This window comes from Barbus barbus, assembly GCF_936440315.1.
Source record: "Barbus barbus genome assembly, chromosome: 6".
Classification (NCBI taxonomy): domain Eukaryota; kingdom Metazoa; phylum Chordata; class Actinopteri; order Cypriniformes; family Cyprinidae; genus Barbus; species Barbus barbus.
Window position 1 is genome coordinate 29,442,845 of NC_136734.1, and position 10,285 is coordinate 29,453,129.

Sequence of the window (10,285 nt, forward strand, 5' to 3'; positions counted from 1 at the left end):
ATGTATCTGAAAATTTATCTATTTAATTTTTAATTCAGAAATTAAAAAACTTGCCACAAACATCTCAAAAGAAGATGTTGAGTTATTTGGTTATAAATTGCATTTATTTTAAATGTGTTTAATTTTTTTTTTTTTTTTTTTTAAATGTAACAGAAGTGGCCATCACATCATTGACCCATATGCATTTATATTCATGTCCAGTACCACAGGACATCAAAATATGGCAAGGAAATAGATTGAATGTTACTCTAGCCTGGGCAGTGTCCAGGACTAGTGGGGAGAGAGAAAAAGCGAGAGCGGTCCATCTGGTATTATGGTTTGCCACATGGTGCCAGGCTAAAGAGCCTGTTTAGATGCCCACAGAGCAGCTACAAGAGTGTGAAGTAGCCATGTTGGCACAGAACAGATTAACACACACACACACATTCACACACACACACACACACACACACACACACACACATGCAAACACATTTACAGACCACAGTTAACAGTTAATCCTGTTGATGATGCTGTGAGTTTGGCTTCTGTGTACCGGTGCCAGGATATCAGCATGCACACACACATATGGCCCATTAACTGTTATGTCGGTGCCTCCCTAAATGTGACGTCATAATGACGTCAAATCAGTATGTCAGCACATTCATGGCAGTAAAGGCATTTAGGTTTTATTTCTTCCATTCATTACTACATTAAAATGCAATGCTTAATACAACATATTGAATGCAATACGCGTATTTTAGCTATAAACATCGATGTAATATATAAAAATGGAATTTTCACAGCTCTGGGTGAAGGATAATGCCATGGACAGTGTGACATAACCTTTCATCGAGACATTGGCCGCCGTTCCGGAAGCTCCCAGTAGAGGGCGCCAGCAACATGTCAGCATGTGTTCTCCGTCTGGGTGTCATTTCACAGCATGAACAGCAGGTGCCAGTATTTAATAACCATCACTGAACAGTTTCATATTATAGAAAACATTACCACAAACATCTAATGGGGGAAAAAAAATAATGGATACAACTGAATTATGGCAACATAACTGAGGACATAAGCTAATAAAGTTTCCATTTAATTTCAAACACTTTTTTAGGAAAGTGAAAGTGTTGCAGTCAGAAGCAACACTGAGGGAGAAAAACAACATTTGATTGGCTGTTTAGGAGGAAGTGGTAACATTTATAAATGTCTATACACAGTATACACATGACTTTGGTTCCTCTTCTTCCAGAGAACCTTGTGCTGTTAATGTTGATGGAGGCTACAATGGAAGAGCAGAGGTGAGGGCGGGATGGTGGATGTGTAAAGAGAAAAAAGAGGAGGAGAAATATTTAGATGTTTCTGAGCTGTTTGCAATTGCTTTGTCAACACAATTCGTTATTGTCTGAGGGTTGGAAAATATGAATTTAGAGAATTATTATTAGTTAAACTCAAAATTTAAGAAAATATTGCCTCTTTTCTTTTTTTAAATGAAGCAAAAAAGTGCAGTTACTGTCATTTTTATATGGACAACTTACTATTTACAATCTAAAAGTGACAGTAAACACATTTTTAATGTTTTTACTTCTTTGATCAAAAATAAAATAAAACATTTATTCTAGTATGAATAAATACTAGAATAAATTTCTATTTAAAGTAAATTCTGTTCTTTTGAACCTTCTATTCATCAAATAATCTTGAAAAAAAAGTATTACAATTTCCACAAAAAGTATCAGAACTGTTTTCAGAATTGATCCTAAGAAATGTTTCTCGAGCTAGAAATCTGCATTTTAGAATGATCTCCGAAGGATCATGTGACACTGAAGACCACTGAAAAGACTGCTGAAAATTCAGCTTTGCATCACAGAAATAATTTTTTTAAATAATGTATATATTAATGTGTTTTATAATTATATAACATACTAGAATAAAAAAAAACTGTTATTTTAAATTGTAATTATATTTAACTATATTGCTGTTTTATTTTATTTTTGATCAAATAGATGCAGCCTTCATAAGACATCTTTAAAAAAAAAATTAAATCTTCTTGGCCCCACACCTTTAATCCTAACTGTAACTGTAACTTTACATAGACAACGTCTCTAAGACTCATGTAAACACATATAATATATAAATCATATGGCTATACTCTTGAAACGATGCATGATAATGTTCATTGCTTTGCCTTGTGTGCTTCATTGGAATTATTATTTTTTTAAATCACTAGTTATCAACATACCACAAATGCTGTCAGTATTGCATGCAGAACATTCCTTTAACAACACAGATAACTTAAAATATGTGTGTGTTGGTGGAAAGACAGGAGCCCAACATTGGATATTTTATGAGGGTGTGTGTGTGTGTGTTCATGAGGTGGGTTACTCAGCTTCTGAGATTCGCAGCACAGGTGAGCTGAAGTGAGAGGTGGCTGGAGCTGAACATGCGCTTAAATAATGTACAACTTTATTGGATGAAGAATCCAGCTCTTCTTCCTGACTGGCTGTCTGTTTTTTGGCTACAGTCAGGCTGGTGGGCCCCAGTGCCGGCATGACGTCAGTGCTCAGCAATGATGATCCATTGCACGCCATGTTTTGCATGTGCTGACAAAACACCTCCAGCATTTGGACTTCCAGGTAGCCGTTCAACATGGAGTTGGTGAGCCTTCTCTCCCAGCCAGGACCCTGAACGCTCTCAATGACAAGATACTCCTCATCCTGCTGGGTCACAGCCTCTGCCTGTTGACCTGCTTCCAGACAGGGTTCCAGAGAGCTCAGGTCCTGAGATTGTAGCAGTGGGCCCACATATGGTGGGTTTAACAGGTCTGGGTTATGAGGACTGCAGTGCTCCAGCCGGTCACCAGCAAGCCGGAGGTCTGGATAGTTCTTGCAGAAGCTGGGACAGCACCAGGAGCAATACAGCATCATGCCCAAGTGATCCTCCCCGCTACAGCTGAGAATGGGCATAGCGTTGCTGGGTGCAGAGGCTCGGTACTGCCCTTGCTTTTCCAGGCATTCGGGCCTACCAGCTGACAGGAAGAGAAAACGCGTCAGGAACCGTTATAACAGCCTCATCTTAACAAAAACTGTGAGGAAACTTGAAGGAAAGCCCAGAGTCTGAAGTAAAGTCCCACACTGCAGCTCACTTAATTCACTGAATGACTGTTTGAATGTCTCCATACAAATGCCGCTTTTGTGCAATTCACTTGGACACTAAGCTAAATGAATAAGCACTTGGAAAAGTTTGACAAAATGTTCTTATTTAGTTTGGAATAATAATTTCTTTCCACTTCTTCAAACAGCTTCTTTTGCATTGTCATAGCTGTAAGATGAATTGGAATATTAAAGATTAAAGATGCTAATGGCTTGAATGGTACATTATTATCCCTTAAAGTTGACATGCTAATTAAATTCCGATAATCCTTTCTTCTCTATTGTAAAGTGTACCTCAGTAACGAGTGAAACAAGAAAAAAGAGGGTGGAATTTTGTCAATGTGGAGTTGATTGGATCATTGTCTTGTGAGTTGATGCAGTCTCATGTGACTGACAGGTTATTGAAGGTTATTATTGTTGGGAGGGGAAGTTAATGTTTTTGATTAAACATAGGGGCACATGAATCTTTAAAAAAACAGTGATGTGCATGGATGTATCTTTTATAATAAGCACTGTGATACTTCATGAAAAATAAGAATTGTCCAGCTTGATTTCATGGTGACTTTAAATGCATAGTTCACCTCAAAATAAGCATTTTGTGTTCATTTACTCACCCTCATGTCATTTAAAAACCTGCATACATATTTCTTTCTGCTATGTAACACAGAAGATAATGTTTTGACGGGCTCAGTGTTTTTGTCTATAAAAACAAAGTTGTCTTGGACCCCATTTATTTACATTGTATGGGTATTAAGTTGACAAATTGTTCAAAAAGTCTTATTTTGTATTCTGAAAATCATACAGGTTTGTAATGACTTAAAACATTTAATTTAGGACATTCTGCATTATAACTGTTCTGTATACTCTACTCAGTTTAACACCTACATTTATGTGGCTTTTCAATCTTGTGGGCTAAAATGCTCAGCAGTATCACGCTTCCTTCCTCAAATTTATTTTTATATATACTGACTGTTGAACCCCGGATAAGCGGAAGAAGATGGATGGATGGATGGATATACCGACTGTTCCCAGGACCTGGGCTACATTCGTATTCTATAACTAATTTTCCTCCATTGTTCAAATAAAATAGCTAGTTTGCTTTACCTGGCATAAAAACAAACATCTCCCATGGCCATCAGTCAGATGATCATGAGTTTATTTTTACACAACTTCATCCTAATAACCCAGAATGGTCTCTCACCTCTCACAGTTCGTGGTGTCAGAGGAGATCTGGCAGCGGCATTCGTTGTGCAGGGGTCAGGACGGGTCGTGGGGGTGGGTGAGTGTCTATGAGTATGTCCATCATGATTTGTGATGTCTTCTTTGCAGTTCAGAACATGAAGGAAAGCTTCTCCGAGCATGATAGTATTTCTATAATCTTTGATGATAGCCACCTACACATAAAAACACAGCTCTTCAAATGATTAATACTTACTACAAAAACAGAGCATAATCAAAAAGAACATCAAGCATAAAATGAAATAAAACTGAAATGAGGAATTTACCAGAACTGAATGACCGAGTTATGGAAACTTCACACACACACAGTGAACATACCGACTGCACTTCCTTCCTCTGTAAATGTTAGCAGGATTAGCAGAATCTACTAATTAAATGACAAAATTTAAAGATATATTTCATCCAAAAATTAAAATTCAATGATCATTTACTCACCCTCAAGTTGTTCCAAATTTGTATGCATTTCTTTCTTCTGTTGGACACAAAAGAAGATACATTGAAGAATGTTGGTAACCAAACAGTTGATGGTATTTGAGTATATTCAGTATTTGAGTCAGTGGCTACCATCAACTGCTTGGTTACCAACATTCTTCAAAATATCTTCTTTTGTGTTTAATAGAACAAAGATCATAAAGGTCTGTGAACCCTTTAAGACTTTCAGAATTTAGAAGATTACTACAGTTTGATCACTGTAATCAGATTAATCAAAGACCCCAAATATTCTGTACAAATCCTTTAAACAAATAGTTAACAAAACACCAGCATATAATTCTATAGGCTATATAATAAAAGAAGCTTACCAAATGTTTTAGAGTGGGGTTCCTTGTAAGGCCTACGGCTGCAGAAACAGAAATATAAAAGAGTGACAGTAATAGCCAGCAATGTACAATGTATAGTTTCACCTTTGGATAGTTAGTTTATTTATCTATCTATGGCTGAGATGTTTTCTCTGGTCTGGTGTCTCTGCTCTGGGTAGCAAGAGAGGAAGTAAACAGTTAAATAGGCTCTCTCTCACGCACACACACCCCGCACCCAAACACTTACACAGATTAGGCCTCTGCTTCAATAAAACAGAAGTGGGAAAAGTCTTGTGGCTTCCTTTCTTAATTACAGATTGCACATACTAACTGCAATTTATGTTTCATTGTATTTGCACTTCAGCATGTTTTCATAGAAAGAGCTCATAACTAAGGCAAGCAGATACATCTGCTCACCTGCTTCAAAAAATACAGTAATTAGTGAACTTCACTGAGGCAGAGATGCTGTGGCCATACAGCGCATACAGACATGAAGGAGGGTCTGGCTTTATCACTGGGCTTATTCCAGCTTGCCAGAGTTTTATTTGGTGCAGGAGGCGCATCAAACTATAGGTTTTTAAAGTGTTGGGAGGGGAATTTTTTACAGTAATGTGCTCCGTTGGATTTACACCTCAGGATTTCGCGCGTAAAAGCACAGAGGAGGTAAGAATCTGCCTCTTCTGTGGCAGACCCAGGCGCCTGCTGATTGGATGAGCAGCACGTCAGTCACAGCGTGGCCCCGCCCCCACCCTCCCATTCAACCACTGGCTCTAATGTAGCCCTGTGTTTACTACAGAATTAGTGCATAGCGGACGACAGTCTCCTGAACTGTGAACTCCGAATCACAAAAGATAACCTGTTAGTTTTGCATTAAAGAAGAAAAATATCCCAAACTCAACATGCCCAAGAGAAAGGTATGTAGAAAAGCCGAGCGCGGCGTACGGCTACACTTTTGCCCTTACTAATCAGTCGTGAAATTAGGAAGCCCTCGAGACAATGTTTTTTAATAAATATCCAGGCGACTTCTTTAGAATCAGAGGACAGGTAAAAAATCGTTGTCAATTTTGCGATTTTTTTCCCGCCGGATCGCGGTGTTTTTGTCGACGGTGGTGCGTTAAGCAGAAGGGTTTTAGTGGAGCAGCGCTGTGCTGAAGCTCGGCTTGATCTCATGCCCGTGGAACCGCAGCCATGCTGCCCTCTCTCTCTCTCCATCTCCAGCACAGCGCGACGCGAAAACCGACGATTATAAGCGCAATCGTGTCTCAGTCACCGTCGAATGGTGATTAAAAAATAGCTGGATAACTCTAATTTTCTGAATGGTGACAATTTTGCGGAAAGACGGTCGCGTTTTTAAACAATTTTAATGCATTTTCTTTGTTCGCCTTGGAAGAGGAGTGTCATGACGCCTGCTTGCCGCCAGGTGGCAGCGCTGAGGCGGGATCATCGCGCCCCTCCTCCTTATTCAAATGTGTCTTGAAATGCTTCTGTGAAAAATAATAAATAAAAAATCGGCGCACCATTTTGCGCTGCTGTCCGCTGACAAATAAACTTATTCAGGAATCTTCAGCTAAAGCTCATTGAAGCTTTAATAAAAAATAAAAAAAACATGTTTTAGCAAGCCAGCATGTTGCTCACATTTACAAACGTGCAGAACAGCACATCCCAATGTTTCTACAAGTTTCCTTTTGTTTTTCCCGCCCTTTATGTTAATAAAATTATAGCTCATGTTCTAACTTGTGGTATTTGTTTTGCTCATTTGCAGGGAACTGATGGAGAAATCAAGGAAGAGGTGAGAAAGGAAAATTATTAAAATATCTAAAGCAATTATGGGTTGCATATTCAAGCAATCAAAACCAGTACATATGCATTACTGTTTGTATATACATTTCATTATTTAGCAGCAATTTTTATCCAAAATCAAATTACAAACAAGAAACACCACAAGTAATTTATCATAAGAGCCAATAATATTTGTAGTACACCGTGCCAAGTTTAAAGTATAAACTCGCTAAGCACACAAACTATAAGTGACCTGAAGAGAAGGAACAATTCTTTATTTTTAATAAATAGGATTTGCAATATATAACTGTTTTTTTATACTTGTCTTTAAATAATTTTATTTTTTTCCCTCTTGTAGCCCCAGAGAAGGTCTGCTAGATTGTCAGCGGTAAGTTTTTTCATTTTTAATGATACCATTATATCATTATTTTGTTTTTAAAACTTTTTTGACCTCAAAAGACTTGAGGAACTTTAAATATAGCTTGGAAATTGTTTTTAGCACTTTTTGTGTTAATTGACAATTGCAACTAACCACTGATCTCAGAGCAATAAAGTCAGAAAACATAATATCTGCCCAGGTTTTTTTTTTTTTTGAGCATATTATCTGTATAATATATATTTTTTTTTATTTCAGCATAGTTTTGCCAGTCATTTAAGATGATGTGTTGAATTCAGGATAGGGCAGAACAACATAGACCATTCTGTGCATAAATCAACTATTTATTTGAACGTGTATTGTTTAGATACTTTTTGATATATAAAAGGATACGTTTGTGAATTAATCATGTTTTTGTTTTCCCTTCAGAAACCAACACCTCCAAAACCTGAACCCAAACCTAAAAAAACTCCCAAGGTATTTACACTTTTCATAAACACACTTTCGTAACAATGCTTATGTGTCACTTATCTCCATGCTTTGGTGTGTAATCTCATGTGTATTGCTCTATATTAATTATTTTGCCCTGTCGTTTCCTCTCTGATAGAAAGAGAAGGAAGTGAACGATAAAAAGGAAGACAAGAAAGCAAAGGCAAAGGCTGAGGAGTCCAAGGAGGAGAACCAATCAGAAAATGGGGAGACTAAGACCAATGAGGTATATACACAACAGTCTATCATGTCAGGCCATGATGCTCGTAATGTTTTATTTAACATTTTCAAATGAGATTGCCAAAGTACTTAGTAACATAGTTCAAATAATTGCCCAGAAGACACTGACAGTCTAATCTAAGGAGAATTTTCTAAACCTGACCTCTTCTATCTGGAAACAAAGATTCTGATTGGTGCAGAGGCAGTCCTGCTTGAATCTTATTGGTTTGTCCTTTTTATTACACAGGTTGAGAAAACTCCAGACGAGGCGGCAGAGGCCGAGAAGGAGGACCCGAAGACAGAGTAGCACCACGCCTGTCCATCCATCCGTCCATCCTTTCCCTTTCCCCCCTTTCCTTTCTTTTATCTTTCCCAATATTCTCTCTCCCTCTCCAGCTCTCTCAACAACCTCCTCTCTGCCCATCACCACCAGAAGAATATTTTTATCAGCGAATTTGTAAATACTGGTTCAGGTTTTTAGCACAAAAAACAAAGCTGACTAAACGAGTCTTGTGTTCGGCCGCGGCTATATCAGGTGTCTACAACACGAGAGGTGTGAAAAAAGGCGGCGTCTTTCTTTTGTTTTGTTGATTTTCTGTTTTTATCTCTTCTTTTAAAAAAGATGGTCTGTAGCTTGGTTTTGGAGTGGGAGGTGGGAGGAGGCTCTCAGTCTGTATGTCCGTTAGTGCTCGTGATGTTGCTCTGGAGTCTGTGATGTTTCTGTATTGGGTTTGTTTTATTTTTCTTTTAAACGTAATTGATTGTCTTTTAAGAAAGAGGAACGAGTTCAACAAATGTGGAAGAAAAGACAGAAAACAACTAAAGACAAACTGCTTACATTCCAGGTTCAGCATTAGATGTGACTCCTGGCTTTTTAAGAATCATACCACCTTTGCAATTTGTTGAAACAGATAACTGGGCTTTGTTAGAAGGCCAGAAAAACGTCTGTTGTTAGAGGACTTTTTTGAAATTACGGGATTCAAAGAAAAAGAATTTAAAGCGTTTTTTGCAATTTTTTTAACACTGAAAATTCATCTGTGGAAAAAGTACTTAGTGTCCCCTATAATGCTCTCGGTCTCACTCAATAAAAATCCATCATTGGAGTTTTCCTCAAAATGTCTTCTGTGGTCTTTTACACTGACTGTATATTATATACTTGTTTGTGTGTGCATGCTGTTCTGTAATCAGCTATTATCTGTTAATAAGTGGTTGGTGCAATATCATATAACTCCACCATTGGTTCACACTGCATTTATATCTAAACATATGATCCTAATCACCTATGTACACAACAGCTGAGACTAACAGACCCTAAATGCAAATACAAGTTATGTCTCGACTAATATTCATAAGACAAAATAGGTTTTTACTTTTAAAGTAATTGCTTATGCTATGAAAAAACATTGGTATTTTCTCAAACTGATGTCCTGTGGAATCATTTATACTCTGTTATCAAATGAAGCCAAGAGTTTGTTTCTCAAAATTTAAAAAGATAAATTTTGTAACTATTTTCCTTCAATTAAATTTATTAAGACTAAACAGGCCTGCAACGTTGCTGGGATGATATGGGACTTATTGGAAGATAAATGAAATGACCGCTCTGTTCATTTGTATATTTTCCCCTTCCCAATTTTATTGGTGTTACTTCTTATTTAGAATCAGATTATTTTATATCAAATTATTTGCACTTATGATTGCTGCTATATGTATATTTAATGTATCATGTTCAATTTAAAAAAAGCTCTGAGATAAAGTGGAAAGAGCATAAAAAGTATTTAGAGAAAACAACAGTCATCAGGTAAACACTTGGTGGCTTTAGAAATGCCTTTTGAATTTAAAGTGTAAGAAAAAAGTCATTAAAACTGCACACAAATGCCTTCAGACAGCTTTGAAAGCTATGATTCGGACTCTTGCTGTTTCTGTAGTTGATGAATGAACAGAAGCATCCATGACCTCTTACATTTTAATCATCTGAGAAGCATCAGACTGAGAGCCTATAAATATTCTGTTGAGCCCTGCTTTTCATAACCACGCAGAAAACATCATAACACGACAAATAAATGTTTTATTTTATTGTATGAAATCACAGGTTTAATGCACATTGCATCATGATCCCAATCATACAATAAAGAAAATATTACAAAAACATGATATTCGCCAACCCAGAAAAAAATATTTCTGTATGCATTCAACATTTTATGATGGTTGTATTTTGACATTTATTTGATATATGCATCTTACATAATTGTATTACGTAA

The 10,285-nt window shown here is 37.1% G+C and overlaps 2 protein-coding genes across 6 annotated transcripts; one reads left to right on the forward strand and one right to left on the reverse strand.

The window, feature by feature from the left end:
- Positions 1-647: 647 nt before the first annotated feature.
- LOC306871903 (uncharacterized protein) lies at positions 648-5,337 on the reverse strand. 5 transcript variants are annotated; one of them, XM_079420151.1, is made up of 6 exons: positions 5,168-5,337; positions 4,932-4,970; positions 4,803-4,839; positions 4,634-4,703; positions 4,330-4,522; positions 648-3,004 (listed from the first exon to the last, which is right to left on the reverse strand). In XM_079420151.1, exons 5-6 carry the CDS (start codon positions 4,487-4,489, stop codon positions 2,358-2,360), a joined length of 807 nt encoding a protein of 268 aa, XP_079276277.1. In that variant the 5' UTR covers positions 4,490-4,522; positions 4,634-4,703; positions 4,803-4,839; positions 4,932-4,970; positions 5,168-5,337; the 3' UTR covers positions 648-2,357. The 5 variants fall into 5 exon arrangements, with proteins under 5 accessions (XP_079276277.1, XP_079276278.1, XP_079276275.1 ...); XM_079420152.1 differs by lacking the exon at positions 4,932-4,970; XM_079420149.1 differs by lacking the exons at positions 4,803-4,839; positions 4,932-4,970.
- A 551-nt stretch (positions 5,338-5,888) lies between these two features.
- On the forward strand, positions 5,889-9,140 carry LOC306871908 (uncharacterized protein). Its single transcript, XM_079420157.1, has 6 exons — positions 5,889-6,078; positions 6,927-6,953; positions 7,302-7,331; positions 7,749-7,796; positions 7,927-8,034; positions 8,275-9,140. The coding sequence occupies exons 1-6, from the start codon at positions 6,064-6,066 to the stop codon at positions 8,332-8,334; spliced, it is 288 nt and encodes a 95-aa protein (XP_079276283.1). The 5' UTR covers positions 5,889-6,063; the 3' UTR covers positions 8,335-9,140.
- The last annotated feature ends 1,145 nt before the right edge of the window (positions 9,141-10,285 follow it).